This window comes from Caretta caretta, chromosome 13 (genome assembly GCF_965140235.1).
Source record: "Caretta caretta isolate rCarCar2 chromosome 13, rCarCar1.hap1, whole genome shotgun sequence".
Classification (NCBI taxonomy): domain Eukaryota; kingdom Metazoa; phylum Chordata; order Testudines; family Cheloniidae; genus Caretta; species Caretta caretta.
In genome coordinates, this window is record NC_134218.1 from 4,406,362 (window position 1) to 4,427,424 (window position 21,063).

Below are 21,063 nucleotides of genomic sequence, written 5' to 3' on the forward strand. Positions count from 1 at the left end.
CACTCTTCTCCAGGCCAGTACTGTAAAAAATGCCCCACGTTTGTGCTGGGGTGCTGGGCTTCCACGTGCCATTTTTCAGATAACGCACAAACATGGTACTAACAACAACTGGTTGGAACATTTCTGATGAAATGTATTTTCATTGAAATATGTTGTTAAATCGAAGAGTAAATGTTTCAGAGACCTATCAGTTTTCTAAGATTTCTAAGGTCCAGGGCTTTCTGGTCATTTCTGACGAGAGAGAGATGCCCAAATTGAAAATCTGATCTTTTCTATAAGAATAATGGACATTTCAACACAATTCCATTTTGTGGAAACATTTGAAAAATTTTGTTTTTGTTCTAACATGGAATTAAATCAAATTTCAACAACTCAAAATGTTGCCACGTAACAGAATTGTCATCTTCTGGCTGGCTCTAATCCTGACCACTTAGAGAGAAGATCCAAAGTACAGTTTCCTTCTCCATCAAATGGGGCAGTTATTTTTAAATCTACCTCTAAATTTCCTCAAATCAGCACTTTGAACTTAATAGTCTTCACGTCTTGTCCCAGACTGTTGCTCTGTTGTGTTCTATAGCTCTTGTGTTCCACCCTGAAGTTATTTAAAGCAGCTCTGGAAAACGGTCATGAAAATTTACTAGTCCAAGCACAAAATCTATTCACCCACCTGTACCATGGTGACTATAATGATAATAATGAAAAAACAAAGACTATTTTATTCACTTGTCAGAAAAGATTACCCACTCCAGTCAAGTAGAATTTCATAAGGTTACTTTAAAGGGATTACACCCATGCATGCAAACTGCTTTGGGAACCTATGGAATGAAAGGTGCAAAAGAAAAGATAGAACACCCGAGTTCCCGGCACCATTCATTCTCAATAAAGCATATTCTAATGTCCACTGCTCTCTGCCAGCTATTGTTGATAAAACAATAGCAACACCTTGCTTGTGCAGTCATTGTGCTACTAGTATTTAACTTGTTACTTGTAAAGCACTGTTGAAATAAACTAGAGAATGGAAAGGTATTCTAGTGTATTTTATTTTTCCAACTTGCCTGGGAGAACTTAAAGTATATGAAAAATATTTTGCCTTTGCATTGTATCTAACACATTTCCCAGTTTATTTCTTTTATGAGCAATCTTTAGCAAGTTTGAATATTGTGAAGGACAAAGATATTTATGATAATCTGTTGCCAATTTCAACGGGATAAGATCTCTCAGCTGCTTGACCACTAACAATAGGTTATACAAACAAAACATTTGCACTCCACAGGATCACCATAACCCAAATACTACAGAATCTAGACAAGGTAAGCAAGCTATAAACAGATCAGGTAAGATCAGCCAAGGTCAGCTAAGCCTCCCACAGCTACACGGCTATTTTCAGTATTGTCTAACAATTTAAACATAACATACATAACTACATAAGGGTCTTATTAAATTCTCAGCTATCCAGCTCTGTTGGATTCCTTCATAGGTGGTTATTTACAGGAATTAAACTAGTCACAGGTGCAGTAAACAAGGTTCCTGCAGGGCCAGCGTTGTGAACAGGAGATGTTCCCTCTCATGTACAGTTAACCAAATCAGTTAAAAAAAAATGCTGTCCTAGTATGGCAAAACAAATTGGGTCCTTTCAATGAAAATGCCTCAAATTAACAGCAAATTTGTGATATTTTGGATTAGCTTTCACCACCACCTAAAAAAAGTCATTAATAGTAATCTACTGGTGAAATACACTATAAATAAATGCAGGACTTGATCCTCTCACCGATGGGGTGGAGGAAATTTTCCCCTGTGGGTGTGTGAAGGAGTGCTGAAGCTATCCATTTCTGCAGAATTTAAGATGTTCTTTAAAAAAATCAAGTGTGATCCTTGCAGTTGCAAAGAGAACCTTCCAAATGAGAAGTGATACAGTACTGCTTTCCTGAGTCCGCAAAGACAGACTGTTCTAAGCGCCGCCGCTGCTGGCATTCCCAATTTAAGCGGAGTCAAGCTGACAAGATTATGGTTAGTTTCACCGTTGCTATTTAGAATCCTGACAACAATGCAACTGTAAATCAGTTTCACACTGTCGACCAAGAAACCTCTTACCAGCAACACAAATAGGTACTGGAGCTATTCAGAAGAGGTAACATAGCATAGAAATTGAAAAGCTAGAGTAAGTCACAACAACATGTGGCTGTTTAGAACAGAAACTGAAGAAAAAATTACTGCTGTTTCAACTGTAGAACTTTATGTAGGCAGAATGTAGTTAACAGTGTTACAATTAGCCAGGATGCCACCTATACCATGAGTGCCATGAGAGTACTCACAGAAATTAAGTGCCCCCAACACCATTCTGCGATACGGTGTCAATTCTGATCTGTAGATTACAAAGGCAAGAGAAGAAGGGATTACTGTGATCCTCTTGTCTGACCTCCTGTATAATTCAAACCATAGGACTTCCCTGAATTAATTCCCGTTTGAGCTACAGCAGATCTTTTAGAAAAACATCCAGTCTCGATTTTAAAATTGCCATTGATGGATAATTCATTACAACTCATAGTAAGTTGTTCCACTGTTAAAGATTTATGCCTTATTTACAGTTTGAATTTGACTAGCTTCAACGTCCAGCCATTGGATTTTGTTATACTTTTTTCTGCTAGACTGAAGAGCCTTCTATAATCCAGGTACTTATAAACTGTGATTAAGTCACCCCTTAATCTTTGCTCTTTGTTAAATAGATTGAGCTCCTACAGTGTCTCACTTTAAGGCATAATTTCCAATCCTTTAATCATTCTTGTGGCTCTTCTCCAAAACTTCTACAATTGATCATCATCCTTCTTGAACTGTGGACAGCAGAACCGGACACAGTATTCCAGTAGTGGTCTCACCCGTCCCAGATACAGAGGTAATACAACCTCTACTCCTACTTCAGATTTCCCTGTTTATACATCCAAGACTCACAACAGTCTTTTTGGCCACACACTCACACTGGGAACTCAAGCCCAGCTGATTATCCACCAGGACCAGCAACTCTTTTTCAGAGTCACCGCTTCCCACAATAAGAGTCCCCCATCCTGTAAGTGAGGTACGTTCCTTGTTTCTAGATATATGACTTTACATTTGGTCATATTAAAACACATAATTTGCTTGCTCCCAGATTACTAAGCGATACAGACTGCTCTGTTTCAGTGACTTTTCCCATTTTACCATTCCCCAATCTTTTCATCATCTGCAAACCTTATCAGTGATGATTTTATCTTTCCTTCCAGGTCCTTGATAAAAAACAAAAGGTTAAATGCAGTAGAGCTAAGAACCTTGCATGTCTCCACTAGAAACACACCCACTCAATAATTCCCCTTTTACAATTACATTTCAAGGCCTGTCAGTTAGCCAGTTTTTAATCCATTTTATGTGCACCATGTTAATTTTGCATCTAGTTTTTGTTTTGTTTTTTAAATCAAAATACTACGTGGTACCAAGTCAAATATCTTACCAAAATCTAAGTATATTCCACCAACACTATTATAATCTTTATCAACCAAACTTGTAACCTCATTTAAAATAAAGATATCAAGTTTGACTGGATTTATTTTCTATTAACCAAAGCTGATTGGCATTAATTATATTACTCTTCATTAATCAAGTCCCATAACAGCTATTCCATTAGTTTCCTGGGATAGACGTCAAGCTGACAGGCCTATAGCTACCCACGTCATCCTGCTTACCCTTGAAAATATTGGCATCACATAAGTTTTCTTCCAGTGTTCCGGAACTTCCCCAGCATTCCAAGAATTATTAAAAAAATCAATGTGACTGGTTCAGAAAACTCAGAGGTAAGAATGCCACTTACTGTGCACATTACTTCCTACAACATTAAGATGCCCCTTGGAGGTCTTCCCTCAACTTATTGTCCAGACAACATATGGTTTAAGCTTGCGAGGCTAAATAAATTACAGTGAAATGTTGCATGTTACTGAAGACATAAAAGTCCCCAATTTCAAAGCCAAGGTATACAGTTCCAGGAGTTAACCAGGCAAACCCATGTACAAAATGTCCATTTACGTCACTTTGGATGCATGGTCATAGCAAATCCATGCAAATAATGCGTGTATTTGGATACCTAAACAGTATGGAAAAACCAGGCACAAAAGCTTTGAGAGAATGGTGAAAACAGATTGAACCACTTTAACTATTTCTGCTTACCAAGAGAAAGATGTGAAAGTTTTATGTTAAATTCAGATACAAACACCGTTTCAAATAACAGATCCAGAACATTTTATGATAATATCGCTCAAATTCACTGCTTTGGGTATTACAACGAATCTCAGTGCATACGACAAATTTTGCCGTTTACTTAAGATTAAACAGACAGAGGACAATAATTTTTGCAGTTATAATTTTATTAAAAACTAAATATTTTGTCAAATATCCATATATTTTTATTTCTGCATCTATAATCTAAAAACTTGAAAAATAAAAGCATCATTAGAAAAACTGTAATACACAGTTTCATTTTAGAGTTTCACAGTACTATCTATCTGTTAAACACACATGCCTATAAGCACATATATTTAGTCAATAATATATTAACCTCGGTATGGACATACAATGCATTTTTTGGTCTAAATGACAAAGTTTCAATGTACAAACTATTTGCCCTAAATAAAAAGGCTAATATTAAATATTTACAACACTTAAGAATAGCAGCATCTGTAAACAAAGAAATGACCATTGACCAGATTACCAAAATCATTACCAGCAACGATACATGGCAAATACATGAAGAATAGTACCAAGAAATGAAATATGCATTACGAACAGAGTTGTATTTTGAACAAAAACTGCAAAAATAAATAATTTAATAAATTCATTTATATAAAATGAGCATTTTAAAAAAAGTTATCCAGCAACACTACAAAAACTTTGGCATTACTGTCTCAAGTTATCTATCTTGTTTCACTGAGGTAAATTTTCATTGTTTTACATTTTTAGAATTCTCTTCTTGCTAATACATGTTAGCTCCCCTCCCACTTTCCTACCTGAAAAAGTGATGTGCAGGTTTAACACTATCCTGGTTTGTACATGCATTTCCTGCATACGATCTTTTAAAAAAACCTGTTTGCAAATCTAAAACTCCAAACAAGTTCCCAATGGTGAAAGATAAAGACTTTTTTAAAAAGCATAAATCTGGTCTATCGACTATCACTGCTAAACAGAGACAAATGCGTAGATGATATAGGAAAACAACCGGTTGTACAAAGTTTATATGCATTAGTCCTATCATGTAACATACTCACATCAATGATGTTATTTCCACTCTAGTTTAGAATATGCACGCTAACTCAGTGATAAAGGGAACCCATTTCATTTAGCATCACATGAACTACAGAAGACATTTTATTGTAAGGTTTGTCTGCAGTTTGGAAGATTTGTAGTCAACACCCTCCCCACCAAAAAAACCTACAGCTAAATTTATGCTTTCTTAATATGTTGCTAATCTCATTTGCAACAATTATTCATAATTTTTTCTCTTTATTGCTGATTGCTACTGTCAGGACCTCCAAAAAGATATGTTTATAATTCAAAGCCCAAATTATGGAGACAGAATTTCTGGAATCCTGTGCAGTAACTAGATCATTTCTGTGCCACATATTGTTTGGCATTCCCCTGCTTCAGTTGTCCACCCAAATATACTCTCATTACTGCAAGACTGCAATATATTATTTCATTTGGTGTGTTATTAGCACTGCCATCCTTAAGACAAGATGTTAAACCAAAAGCAATTTCTTCTGATTCTATGGAAATTAATTTTTTTTTAAATTAAAGGGACAACTTGTTTCCTGACCAAAATTCTCGCTCTCAGAAACAGCTGCTACATTTCCTATACAGTTACATCAATACCAGCAGCTGTTTTGTAAAATACTGCATAACTATTGCATAAAGATGCTATATAAAACTAAATTTTATTCTACAAGTCTGTAATTTATGCATATGCTGTGTTACTGCATGACAATTATTGGAATACTGAATCTTTTGGATGCCAAGAAGTGTTTCACAAAATAGCTTGAGGCAAGTTTTTTCCCCTTCATTTTACACATTAGACTGCATTTTAAGCTTAAACTATATCTTTTGTTATTTACATGGTAAAACCAATAATCCCTATCACATCATCTCCTACTTCCCAATTTTGAATTTAAAAATACAAGTTTAAGAAAGTTTTCTATTACATGTTTATATAAACATTTGCTATATTGTTCCCTGAAATTCTAATGTTTGTGTTTTTTTTAATTAATTTGCTCCTACCTGTGAAGACAAGAACTTGCAAGTCACTCAAAAAGTTGGATAAGTATTTGCACAGGTGCCAGGAATCAATACGATCGGTATTGACTGTACATATTACAATAAAATGCCTACTTAACCTGTCTAATAGAAAATAATTTCTTCCACTGCTATGTGATCTCATTTGGATGTTAAATTAATTTAATCAAGTCCCTTAAACATTAGGGAAAGGAGAGGGCTAATCTAGTTGAAAGAATGTTATCTAGACATTTTCACAAAGAATAACACAAAATAATAAAGGACAGACTTAAAAACATCAAAACAGCAAACTCTGCAGAAAATGCTAACAGAAAACATTAACAAAAATCAGAGAACCCACAGGGGCATTGGTTAGAATGAGAGAAAAGCAGAGGAAATGATCAAGGGTCTTCTTTCATGATCCACCTACTCCTTCTATTTATAAGATGTATTCAGTGACTTTAACAGTTCCTTATGTGTTTCATTACATTTATTACCATTGTGGCAATTTGATTTCTAATGACTGAACCGTAGCATCACTGAAGAAATCAGATAGGATCGAGATTTGTGACTGATGTTACACAGGTATTAATTCCCTAATACAGGGGGAAACCCCCGCTCCCAGTAAGTATTTAATATGGCCATTATATCTGCCTGTGGCACATAACAGTCTAACTTCCTATGGGTTGTAATACTTTGGGTTAGTTGGGATTAGTGTGAGGGTGCTGGTGGCCTGCGATAAAGAGGTCTGACCCTCTAGTAGCCCCCTGTTGCCTTAAACTCTATGACTATGACTCTGTCATGTGACAGCAGCCCTTTTAGGTATGCTGTGGTTATTCATGTTCCTTTTCTGATACGGTCTAGATAAGCCCTCATTTTCTGCTTCCAGAATGCCACAGATATTTCTCATGGGGGCAGAGAGCTTTTTCACAGTTCCCTCTCACTGCTTAGTTCTTTCCCACCTCCTCTCCCATCTGCCAAACAGCACAGTAAATTTACTTAGCTATTGCCAAATATCAAACAGGCAGATTAGTCATGTTCATAACAGGAGGAGCAGGTTGATTCTAAGCCATATTTACATATATATCAATAATCAATAAGGGGAAAGCATTATATGGACAAGAGAGAGTTTAATATGGCTTTCTTGCTGTATCAATTAACATGACACGTGCTGTAATAGTTACACAGGAACAGACTCAAACTGTCTGTGATCTGCTCAGGCACATTGGGGATGGGGGTGAGGTGGAGTGGTTTGTGGCTCCCTGGCCCTAAGCTGCCACCCAGCTCTGGTGCAAATTAGAGCTGCAGTGAAGCAGATATAATTTACACCAGAGAAGGACTGAGTGTAGCAGAGCAGTGCTCTAGAAGGCGCCACTTCCTCTCCATGTTGGGGATGGTGGAGCCACCTCTTCCAGCTTCCCACTGGTGGACAGTTCCTCCACATGAGAAATTCTCCACTGGCCATCTCCAGCTGTTTTATGCCCACTTTGTGTAGCTTGCAAAGTGGATTTAGCAAGCTAAAGAATGTGGCCCTTAATGTTTAATCACGCTACAAGTATACTATATTGTTTGTGCAAAACTAAGCATTTCCTTGCCTTGTTTTCCTGAGGTATGGCCATGCTACAAGAGAACTTCGGAGAAATCACAGGACTACTACTTCTAAAACTTTTGTTATTGCTTTCTATTTATGTTGTGTCACATATCAAAAAAACCAATATACAAATTAACCCCTACACACTACATAACACTTAAGCACCAAACTAAGTTGCTGACAACTTGTGCATTGCACACAGAGTATTTGAAACGCACTCTTACTGTGCCTTAAACTACAGCAATTGTTAGAGTAATTAAACTAATATGTATTTGTATGAAAATAAACAGCAAGCTATGAGTTAAACAGTTCACAGCTTTCAAATAATTGAACCGAAGTAATTAAATGGGAACTATATTAAGACTTCAACCTTCCAGTAACAGTGTCTGATTTTCAAGTTCCACGGTCTCCACTATATAGGCTTTTTGGAGCAACAGGATCTGTTTTTATGTACATTCAATTTGGCTAGCTCAACCACAATGTACAGAACAAACTGATGGAGTTAAAAGACTTGAAGAAACTTAGTTTTTGAATGCCACATTCTTACTCATAAATATAAAAAATAACTCCAGGTAACATTCAGCAGCATACTAAATAATCAAATGTTCTTAAACCTGCAGCAATTTTTAAAAAAACCCTAGTATAGAACATATGCCCAAGTAGCACAGAGTTTCTTAATATGATACAGAAAACTGGACTTCTTTATAAATAGCTTGTGGCATTTGGTGATAGCAAAGTACTTTCATTAACTGGTAGTTTGGACCAGAGATGGAACTAGCAGCTCCATCTAGGGTGACCAGATGTCCCAATTTTATAGGGACAGTCCCAATTTTTCGGTCTTTTTCCTATATAGGTTCCTATTACCCCCCACTCCCTGTCCCGATTTTTCACACTTGCTGTCTGGTCACCCAAGCTCCATCCCACAGTTGTGCAATTGCAAAGCTCAGGTCTTTCATTGTTCTGTTTCTTTTATAATCTGTTTGATGCAATACAAATCTAATCTTTGTCCAATAGCATTCCAGAAGTTTTATGTGGTTTTTAAAACTAGTATAAATGAAGACATCATTCAGCAAAGCAGACATATTTGTCACAGTGGTTCAACAGAGTTTCTCATCTAATACAGGCAACAATCAGAGTGCTTTAGGAAAGAGGAGGTGGCTGAGTGTACATACATGGTACATTGGCAGGAAGCCAAAGGAAGTTTAAAAAAAAAAAAATCTCAAAATGCCATAATCAAATTTTTTGAAACAGCAGGCCAGTTTCACCTCTTCTGGTAGGACTATATTCCTCTACCCATGCCTGACATCTGCTGGAATTTGTACTTCTCAGAACAGATTCACTTTAGCTGCCGTGCAGAACAAGCTTATAGTTCAACTGTGTAATGCCTAACATCAGAGGGGGAAATCTCCTTAGATGATAAAGTCGACACAGAGACATGCCTTCTTCTACTCCCAAATGCAGTTATCCTGTATACTTCTCAATAATCCTTTTGAGACTATTTTAAACAGAACCTATAAAGCAGAATTTTAAACCAAGCAAATGTTTACAATCACTGATCATTTCCATTCATACAGACCCTCACAGTACATAGGGACTGCATAAAACATATTGCTCTAAATTGCTATCTTTACAAAGGAATCTTTTAAAACTGCTTTTAAAAATAAATAAAAAGTTAATTATCCTTAAAACATTATCTTTGTATAACCAATTAAATCTTCTCTAAAGGCTTGAGCTTATATTAAAAAAATACACAAGCCAAAGTTGTTAAAAATGACATGTAAAAATTTTAAAGGAATGCGATCTCTAATCATGAGTAATCCAAAATACCATTATATTATCTATCACAAATATTCTTACACAAAATTGCAGCTTGATTCTAATTAGAGTTTTTAGTTTACAAAATCTGGAGCTGAAATAGTGCCTGACCAATCTGTCCAATATCTGGGAATTATTACAGTGTTACAGTTTATCCAATAAGAAAAGGAGTACTAGTGGCACCTTAGAGACTAATCAATTTATTTGAGCACAAGGTTTCGTGAGCTACAGCTCACTTCATCAGAAGCATTATGAAGTGAGCTGTAGCTCACGAAAGCTTATGCTCAAATAAATTTGTTAGTCTCTATGGTGCCACAAGTACTCCTTTTCTTTTTGTGAATACAGACTAACACGGCTGCTACTCTGAAACCAGTTTATCCAATGGTAAACCCATTCTCAGCAAGTAACAAAGCAGCAATATACTCCTCTTAATTTATGTATTTAATAAAAAATAAATGCCTAAAACATGGGATCCCATCTCCCTCCAATCTCATGATTTTCTCATTTCCTTAATACAGCTTTGATAGACGACGTCAGGTTCCTGATTTTGATCCACACTATCCAGAACTTCTTCACCAATTGGCTGGGCAGAGCCCAGGTAACACACTTTTATATGAGTAGTGAGATTCTTTTGTGTGCCAAAACCTTTGCTGCAAAAGAGACACACAAAGGTACGTTCATCTGAGTGCACAGACATAAGATGCCGGTTCAGATCTGTCTTGTCTCGAAAGAGTTTTAAGCAGTCAGGGCACTGCATCTTCTTGTGGTTAAAGTGGATTGTCTTTTCATGCCTATCCATATTTGATTTTAGTGTAAAGCTTGCAGGGCACTTAGAACACTGGAAACGGGCAAGCTGATCCTGGGACATATGATCAGTGAGGCCAATGAGCACAGGTCTGGCACAGTCAATTAAGTCAAAAGGAAGAATCATGGAAAAAGCATGCTCGTGTATGTGCTCCTTCAACTTTTCAGTGCACTCAAAAACCCTCCTGCAGAAAGCACAAGTCAGTCTCTTGGTTAAGAGTGAATCCAAGAACAGGCCTTCATTGGTTAAGTCCATATCTTCACATCTTGAAACATTTATATCTAAAACAGAAACACACACACGTTAATGACTTTAAGTATAAAATAATTTTCTATTAAAGGTATTGTTCTCTCCATTTACCTGTGTCAGAGTTGCCAAACTGCCACAGTGCTAAAAATCCATCATAGGGGACCTGCAAATGAAAAGTTCAATTAAGTTAAAATAAACACACACAGAAAAATATTTTTCACCCACCCACCAGCCCTCCACTTCTTTAAACAGAGATCTAGCATTCTATTCAGCAATAACTAATTTCTCTTTTACAAACTTTTCATTAATAAAATTTAGAAATGGAGGTCAGAATTTTCAAGTTTGGAGCATAAAGAAGGGGACTTAGATAGGGAATTTAAATTCACAGTTGGGCTCGTAAGTAAATGTGGTTCAATTTTCAGAGTTGCCTAACACACACAGCTTCCTTCAACTTAATGGGAACCATGGGTGCAGAGCAATTCTGAAAGTCAAGCTACTTTTATTTAGGAGGTGGCGTATGGATCCAGGTACTTAACTTTGCCCTTAACCCTTTACTGCTATTTTTCTTTCCATAGAGAAATATCCATATCAAGCAAAAGCATGCTCTCCTCAGTTTCTTTTATGTTAAGACTATACGATATGACTGATTTGAATTATAAATACAAGCTGATTTTTGCATAAGCAGTTTGCACTATGCCATTGCATGGCAGACAGTGACTCTGTCTATGGAATAGAGCAGATGATGTAGTCTGGGCAGGTTTCTCAGAGATTGGGGACAGGGTGGGGTGGTAAATTAACCTTTCTTACCAAGTGATTTTTTTCTAAGGTGACTGCAAAAGAAGAGCTGTATTTTACTCCATTTGTTTAACAAGGAGGCAAATATCTAATTCAAAAATATTTTAAAATGTAACTCATTACTGAGAGCTACATATTTTAGTTCAGAAACTTTTCCGTTATGGAAAGCAATCCCTGCTTCTATCCATGTTTAAATAATGAGTAAAAAAGCACACTGGACACCTGTGTGTTCAAGCATCCCTATACTGTATTATAAATTTTAATGGTTTTTACAATAAAAAGCACACCTGCCATTTTTTAAAAAAATACTAATTACTTTTGGATGCATGTTCCATTCAGGAAAGGAAGAAAAGGGAAAGTGATCTGCAAAATTAGGAAAATATTAGCTCTTAACCCAGCCCAGGAGCAAATCTGGATTTTTTTTTCCTGAAATTTCAAACTAACTGTATTTTGAAAATCTAACTCGCTAGTGTGACATGGTAAAAGTATAAAATACGATGGTCACATTTTTCTACTAAGGAGAATGTGTGTTAAAACCCTTTAACATTTACAAATTTTTGCAGCTATCTCTTGATCTTACCTGAGCCGAGGAAGACAGCTTTCCTTTTATCATGGTTTCTGGTGACATTTCACCAGAACAGGAGATCACAGGGGGGCTCTGAGTGGCAAGGTGTGATGAAGGCAGCAGGGGAGATGGTGCTTCCACTTTGCCATCAAATTCGCCCCTTGAACGATTCAAGTTGGCACCAGGCCCTGGGGAACACAGGAAACGAGTCTCACCCACGTGAACTAGCACCAGCTGGTGGTTTTAAAAAAGGCCCTGAAAAGGTAGTGAATGAGCACTTGCAGTTTATCTTCTGTCAGTGGGAAGGAAACGCAGCAGTGTAGTGATGCAGGCCTTTTGTGTTTTTAAAACCAGCCTCCCCACCCAAAATGCCAGTTGTCTGCATGTGATGTATGTGGTGGGGGTTATATCTCACAGCAGCAAAATGGTCACTAAAGAGAGTCACATGGGAGAAAGAAGCAAAAGGTAGCACAAATATTCTGAACAATTACATCTCTGAAATACACTGCTTTCACAAATACTATTTTAAACATATATCTCTAAGTTCTCCATGAACATATACAAAAATGATCAACTATCCATATAACTGTCTTTAAAACTTCTGTCAAAGCCTTAAGATCAACATTTAACCATAATAAATAAATAAATAAAATAATTTGTTTTATATAGTATGCTTAATCCGAGATCTCAAAGTGCTTTGCAAAGGTGAGAAAGCATTACCTACATTTTATGATTGGGAGAGCAGAGAACTTAAGAGACTTGTTCACGGTTGCATAATTAAACCCTAAAAAGTGTTACATTCTAAACCTCTACTAAAGTTTAAGGGAAAAGAATATTGACTGGCCACTAAAAGGCCAACTTATTTTTGCTGTGCCAGACAAAATAAAAGTAAACCCCTTTGTTCATGTTGTGACAGCAGCTAAATGGTATACAGTACTCAGAAAGTATGTTGACAGTCAATGGTGAAAATATACAACAATGTTTTGACTAAGACAAATGGCTATATAAGTTTAAAATTGTTAATTAAACCTTAACAGCCATCTTAATTGTTGCCTCATTTCAACCTCACAAACCACTGCTTGTGAAAAGAAAGTGGGCAAAATCAACAGGAACAAATACTATATATGCACTGTTAAATATGGTTTTGTAAACTAAGCTGTAAAAAAAGCAGAATTTTAAATACTTTACGTCCTTTCAAAGGCTTTTTATTCTTATTACAAGAGTACAATAATTTGCTTGCAAGATCGCAAACAAGGTGTATAAAAACTTAGCATAATTTTCATCAAATTATTAAATACGTGCAAATGTTAAGTCGCATGGCATGAACAATTATTTCACAAAAGATACAACTTAATCAAAATTACAACGAAGCATTCCACTGAAACTGGTAAGAGTTTCTTTCTTAAACCACCCGTCCCAAAACACAGCAGCCTAACATTTTTATTAAATACTAAAAAAGATTAAAGTGACTTTAAGATGCCTTCTAATAAGGACTCCCCATTACTTCCTCAGTTTATTTAATTTTTCGTTCAAATGAAACACCACAGCTACTCTTGCACTTCTTACTATCCTCTGGTTTGGCCTCCTCTGTTTTGGTCTTCTGTATTAAAGTTACTCTCACAGTTTAGTTAGTTACATTCAGGAGTGATGAGAAGAGAATATTTTTAAGCTTTCCTTCTATTTAACAATAAACATTGCACGGCAGTGAAGAATGCCAAGAAAAACTAAATGTATGCAGTAATAAGGCAAAATTAAATTAAGTTACTATCTCCAGTTATAAACAGGTGGATTTCTTGTCTTAATTTACCATTACAACTTATGTGATTTCCTTGTGACTGGGCAATGGTCTGTGGCAGTTTCAAGAACACATGGAGAGTACATACGAATGTAAGAACGGCCTACTGGATCAGACCAATGGTCCATCCAGCCCAGTATCCTGTCTACCGACAGTGGCCAACGCCAGATGCTTCAGAGAGAATGCACAGAACAGGCAATCATTAAGTGATCCATCCCTGTTGTCCAGTCCCAGCTTCTGGCAGCCAGAGGCTAGGGACATCTAGAGCACAGGGTTGCATCCCTCACCTTCTTGGCTAACAGCCATTGATGGACCTACTCTGCATGAACTTATCTAATTCTTTTTTGAATCCTGTTATAGGTCTGGCCTTCACAACAGCCCCTGGCAATGAGTTCCACAGGTTGACTGTGCATTTTGTGAAGAATTTCCTTATGTTTGTTTTAAACCTGTTGCCTATTAATTTCACTGGGTGACCCAATTCCTGTGTTATGTGAAAGAGTAAATCACACTTCCTTATTCACTTTATCCACACCATTCATTATTTTATAGACCTCTCTCATATCCCTTAGTCATCTCTTTTCCAAGATGAAAAGTCCCAGTCTTTTTAATCTCTCTTCTTGTGGAAGCTGTTCCATACTATTAATCATTTTTGTTGCCCTTCTCTGTACCTTTTCCAATTCTAATACATCTTCTTTGAGATACAGAGTAAAAAATATTTTCAATATTCAAATGAATCGGGGGGAAAAATTAGATTTATAGTATTACACTACTTTAGGTAATTGCACAATCACTGTCCACCTACACAAATATGAGATTAACTGGTGTTCTGATTAAATCTACAATACTGATGCAGATTGCCCTGTTTACATTGCAGTTCTGCATTGTGACTCTAGAGAACTTACATCAGGAGTCCACTTCAGGCTAAATGTAGTCTGAACTTTGACAAAGAAAGAAACAGTAGCTTAGCTTTCGTAATTCCCTTAGGAAGCTGTGCTTGGTATTGAATGTGAAGTAAACAGCTGCCCACTTATTAAAGCAACAGTGAAGGCTGATGGAATGGGCAATTTTTTGGAGAATAAGGGAAAACAATATGCCACTCCTGAAAATGGAAAGAAAACATATGCAGCATAAAATAGATACATAACAACAATAATTAATAACTACTTGTTTGTTTCCACCAATTGCAAGTATCAAATGAAGGTATATCATTGATATTCTGTACTATGCATGCAAGTAAGTAAACAGCATCTGCGTTTAGATTTTAATTAATTCTTGCTAATATAGTAAGAAATGGTAAGATTATTTTTTTCTTTAAATTTTTTCAAGGAAGCAAGACAATTTTCTTAATCAGAAATTAAAACTATCAATTGTCCTGTGGTCAGCATTGTTCATGGAAAAATATGCATAGAAGATCTCACTGATAGCAACATGGCAATGGAGGATGCTATTTTCAAGAGCACAAACAGATTTAACAGGAAACTCCTGTAGAAAACTTAAATTGAAATGCCAAGATCATTATGACATGCTTAAAATGACATCAACTCTCCTCTAAATCTTGTAAGAAAACATCCCTGCCTACATGAATACCACTTGGGAAAACTGACCACTGTGTAAATGTATTCCTTTAACTTTTAGTGAAAGTATAAATTATTGGCTTCAAAGAGTATCTAAAAATAAAATATTAATTGGTTAGCCCAAGAAAAAAGGGCCTTTTGTACCATGCAATCTGTTGTATAACACGCTTCATAGGAATTGCTTCTATAAACAAACAGAGAGAGTAAACAGGAAGAGCCAAACAGACATATGGAGAACTTTATAACAGACTAATCTGAAAACATGAAAGGAGTCATTTTTTTTAAAATGAGAGTTGACTTCAATCACCAGAAAACTGAAAACGTAACTGACTTTTTAAACTATGGAATATATGGATAAAGTAATTGGATCAATTTATTTCTTACAGCATTACCTGAATGGCAAGAAATGAAAATCAATTTTTTTTTTATTACTTTTATTTTTAAGCTGATTTGAATTGGTTAAGTTTACAAGTACCGCATTACCTTCTGCTCAGTTGTTTTAAACACAATATATTAATATCCACTGTAACAAGAATCATCCTGTATTCCCATTGTCCATTAGCTGAATATTAGGGATTTCATGCCTCTCTTTCAGTGTCATCATTACAAAAGGTACAATGCTTGTACATCCTTTAAAATTAATGTTCATTTACACAGAACTTTTTACTTTGTTTTGTTAGCTTAATGTTTACAACACAGAACCACAGTAAAGTTGACATGAAGCTAAGCCTTTTAGTAATCAGCAGTTCCCTTTACTCACCAAGCACAAAGATTTCCCAGGTTTAAAATCCATTAGAAAAATCAGCAAAGGTATGATGAGCACCTTTATGTATTCTCAATTAGCTTCTTACAACAGCATAAACTATGCCAGAGAAAAACTAAAAAAACCCATGTGTTTCTACAGCAACCAGGGGTGCAACCAGAATTTTCCTCAGGAGGGAGCCCCAGAGATGCATTTGTGTGTATGGGTCTCCCCCACCCCTCCGGCACTGCCATGACCTCTTCCCGCTTTCCTCCCAATGGCCAGGGGGAGAGGGGAACCCTGGGCCCCCTGATTCCCTCCCCTCATTGCATCGCTAACAGTGACAGAGTTATACTCTCTTAGAAAGTTCATGAGTATTTCAAACAAAGAAAATACACTCTTACAACCTATTCCTCCTTACCTCAACCTTACTCAGAAAAAGGACAGCAATTTTAGGTCATCTTCTTACACTAACATTTTCTGGGTCAAGACGACAACTGAATCAACAGATGGTTAAGATGGTCCAACACACTTTTTTTTTTTTTTTTAAAGCTTCAGGGTGAAAACCATTTAGAAATGCTTGGTGTAAGAACACGTCATTTTCAGATTTGATAAAATAGAAAACAAAACTACAATAAATAACATGTCTGGGTTTTTTTTTTAAAAGAACTTTGTTCACTGTTGTTTTTTTTTTCCTTCTTTTTTTTCTTTTAAGTACCAAGGATTTAAATGACAAAATCCTCAACTCATGGGTTTGAGAAAGAGAGTAAAGAACTGAAATAATGGGAGGGGAAAAAAATCCAAAAATCTACTACTAACCTAAATTGCATGTTCTGAATGTCTTAGCAGTGCCCTAATCACTTGATACATTATAATTTATGAGTTTAATACTAAACACGAATTTAAAAACAAGCTATCACTTATGGTTTTTTAACAAATACAACAAGACAAAGTTTAATGAGAAATTTTAGTGTATAGAGTTAAATATCATTAAAGAATTAACATTAAAAAGATACTCAGATTGAATGGACCATTATAAAACAAGTACACTCAAAATTATGACAGCAGCTCCTAGTGATATATTAACATAAACAGCAAGGAGCCTAATAAAATATAAAGAGAAGGTTCCCCTCCCCCCCCGCCCCAATTCCCTGCTTCAATCAGCTGTAAAATGAGTCTCCCCAAGCTTTTGGGCGCAGTTGTGACAAGAAGTATAGACCAATTATCTTTTTCTCTTAACTCCAGAAGACATTCATTTTACTTGCATAAAGACCAAGTAATTAGGGCCTATGTGGGTGAATTTCATGTGCTGGTGAAAGCGTAAGGATGTGAAATCAAGTACCTGCCAATCTAGGGCCAAGATGAGGGGCTGCAGTGTGGCATCCTCTCAGAGCTGTTTCTCTTGCCCAAGAAGGCAGAAACTGCTTCATCATGCTATTACTCCTAGAAGCAGTGGCCATGACACATTATCTCTGTAACACTGATCCCAGGTTCCCCCCTGGACCTGCCCTATTTCTAGCCTCCACCTCACCTGTAGGCCTGGTGAGGAGACCCTTTCCACAGAATGCAAGGAGGGCAAAAACTCCCTTGTGCGAACACTCTGCCTACAGGTTCCTCCACACAGTTGCAGCAAGAGTTTAGATAGTACAAAGGGTCATGTGCTGCTTCACTGCAATGGGGCCATTTGCACTCTAGGAGCAGCCTGAAGAACAGAATATTCTACTTATTTACTTAGAGATATTACCAAAGGAAAGAAACTACCCTAGCAATTTAAAAAAAAAAAAAAAAAAGCAAGCAAAACATCACTCCCAAAACAAAAACGAACGAAACACACAATCCCAAGTTGCAAAAAGATTACTCCTTCCAATCCCCCATAGTTTTTTCACTTTTAAAAAAATCAGACTAACGTCAACAAAAAATTCAATTATTTTCATTTTGGGGGTGAGAAAGAACATTAAGATTTGCCATTACATTATTTTTAATTGCATTGCCACTGCACTGTAATTCATCATGCAGTTCAGGTGATTGTTAGCTTAAAGGTGACCTAATCGTTTCCGGCTTCAAAAATAAAAATAAATAAAAATCAAATAATATGTGCTAAATGTTCTTTTCACTTTGTTTATTTGGGTCATTCACTGCCTTAATGATGATCTCATCCCCCCCACCCCCCCGCCCCCTTTCTGGAAGTCTGAAGTGCATATACACTGCTAATGTATATATGCTTTGCTTTGTACGGCCAGTGTTCTGCTCCCCCACTACTGAAAATACCATCTCAATATAGCATATATGGTTGTTATTTCTATTTTCTTCAGCCCACCGAAGTTTTCTTAGTTGTATACCCCACAGAATCTAAAACACTTTACAAAAGACTTATGCATAGAAGAAACTATAGATCTATCTTACAATACAGGCAAGCATATATACTCAAGTTCTTATTAATGTTGTGTACACATAACCAGTAGAGCATAACCTGAAGCAACCAGGAAATCATCCTATGAACTATATGTCCGCATGCTTCAGATTTGAAGAAAGTATGTTTTAAGTTATGAATACACAGAATGATCACTTTTATCCTGAAGAAGAGCTCTGTGTAAGCTCAAAAACTTGTCTCTTTCACCAAAAGTTGGTCCTCACCTACCTTGTCTCTAGCATCCATGGATACAGCAACACTGTAAACACTTCTACCCTGATTATTTGGAGATATCTAGCAAATGTGCAAGTGACTATTTACAAGATGCTATCATGAATTTTCCTTCCTTCCTCAATTCCAAATATTTAGTCCTAAAAAATTCCCAAAACAAACAAGTATCATCCCTCTTTGTGCACAAGAATAGCGAAAGTCAGTATGGCTATAGAAACTATATTTGTTCATTACCAAATGCAGAAAATCCGAAGAAAGAAGCAAAAAAAGGATTAGGCTTGTTGGGTTTACAAACATGACTACAACTCTCATTTTATTTTTAAAATTTACTGGAGTGGCAGCTCCCTCCCACCTGGCTTTATGATTGATTCATTTTTGATCCAAATCCTACAGAGCATCCCTTCTTTGACTGAAAAAGTTAAATATTCCATATTCTCTAAATACGTAAAGCCATGCTAGTGATTTGTCAATAAGCGCGAAGTACAAAATCAATGTAATAAATATCTCCCTAATACCTTTTGTATTTCCAACATTGGTATTAGAGTTACGCTGCATAACACTACAGACAACAGGATTCCAAACCTGGTGGGATGTGCATTTATACAGAAGTTTAACCTAGATACAAATAGTAAAGGAGCAATACATCTCGAGTGCCCTGAATTTCCTCCTTTTCCCCTAATTAGGTTTTAAATTAATCTTTAAGCAAAAATATAAAAGTATAAACTTACGAGATAAAGAATGTGTGCCTTTGGGTAAGTACTCGAATAGCAGAGAACTGTCCTCTCCCAGCATGTCAGCTTTCAGAGATAACAAGCTGTTCTTACTCATGAGGGCTGCGCGCAGATTAGCAACTGTGGCAGCCTGAAGTGCATCATCCTTCTCTGGGGTAAGAGGCTGAGATAGGTAGCTAACATCACCTCCTATGAGTGCTTCATCAACATTTGCGTAAAGGTCTGATCTCTCCAGTCGGCTATCCGAATTGCTGGGTTCTGTCACTGTCACATCAGCACCTATGTAAATAAAAACACCATTAGAGAAACATACAAAGTATTCAAACTTTCAAGGTGAGATATCTACCACATGTGCATTTCTAATCTTAGGACTAAACAGCTAGGCACCAATAGTACATAGGGAAAGGATCTATGTTTTTGCTCTCATAAGTAGATGGTACAGAATTCTGGTTTGGGTCTCAACTTTTATTGTCCATTACGTATTTTAAATTAAAACAGTTACACATTTTTACTCAACCCAAAACATGCAACTCACATGCTTCTAATTTCCGGACTACACAAAGATTAAAACAAAAACTCTGTTAGCCTTTTCTGTTGCCAACCACTAAAGACTTATTCAAATACATGGTGAAAAACAAATTTAGTGCGAGTAACTCTTTCATCCCTTGAGAAAGCCTGAAGGTAAATAGCAATATTATATGACCCATAATCGTGAAACAGAAAGTGCATATGCATTACAAGAGATACATCAGAACCAATTCAATTAAGGTTCACCACCAGATCCTACCAATTTGGGTTGCAGTCTTCACTGTTGTCCTATGAAGCAGGTGGTTACATCACAGGTACCACAAACAATGTAGATGGATAGGCAATATAAGATAATCAATGTAACTCACTGGATTATACTGAGCAATTCATATTCTGTACTTCAGCAAGAGTTTCACTGACCATGACAGTTAAGATTTTATTACAGCAAGCTAGTACAGAAATGGTTTTCAGCCACTTTAAACTGTGGCTTTCCAGCTGAAATTTTCCAGGCTTGGTCTTTTCCCCCAGGATGAAGATTCTGGAAAATCTGAGCAACAGGTCTACTACAATTCCATGTGGACCCTGAGGTCATTCATATTAAAAGTACACCATAAACCACAGTTGCACAACATATATTATACATGAAGTTTAACGTGAGTACTAGTGAAAAACTTCTGACAAAACAGACCACCCGACATAGTTAATTGCCTCAGAAGTCAAAAATATAATGGACTATTACAACAATAAAATTAGTATAAGTACAGAAGAATGAAAAGAATGTTAGAAAATGATAATACACATGTATGTAAAGTTGTAAAAATTACATTTGCATGTTTTTTATTCTAATAAAAAATGACATCCATTCCTTTAGCCATCATAATTATTTAAAATATTCCACAAAGGAATAATCACCCAACAGAGTAACAGTGACCACACACAATAAAGTTAAC

General features: G+C 36.4%; 1 protein-coding gene across 6 annotated transcripts in view; it reads right to left on the bottom strand.

The window, feature by feature from the left end:
• Positions 1–21,063, bottom strand: part of ZBTB46 (zinc finger and BTB domain containing 46) — a 114,096-nt gene that overhangs the window by 25,054 nt on the left and 67,979 nt on the right. For 5 of the 6 annotated variants that reach the window (XM_048819396.2, XM_048819399.2, XM_048819398.2 and 2 more), the window contains 4 exons: positions 19,583–19,864; positions 12,118–12,290; positions 10,854–10,905; positions 4,368–10,774 (listed from right to left, as the gene is read on the bottom strand). In XM_048819396.2, the coding sequence (XP_048675353.1) occupies positions 10,179–10,774; positions 10,854–10,905; positions 12,118–12,290; positions 19,583–19,864 (1,103 nt within the window). In that variant the 3' untranslated portion in view covers positions 4,368–10,178. Of the gene's footprint in view, positions 1–4,367; positions 10,775–10,853; positions 10,906–12,117; positions 12,291–19,582; positions 19,865–21,063 lie in introns of those variants that run through there. The other variant, XM_048819400.2, reaches the window with a different exon arrangement.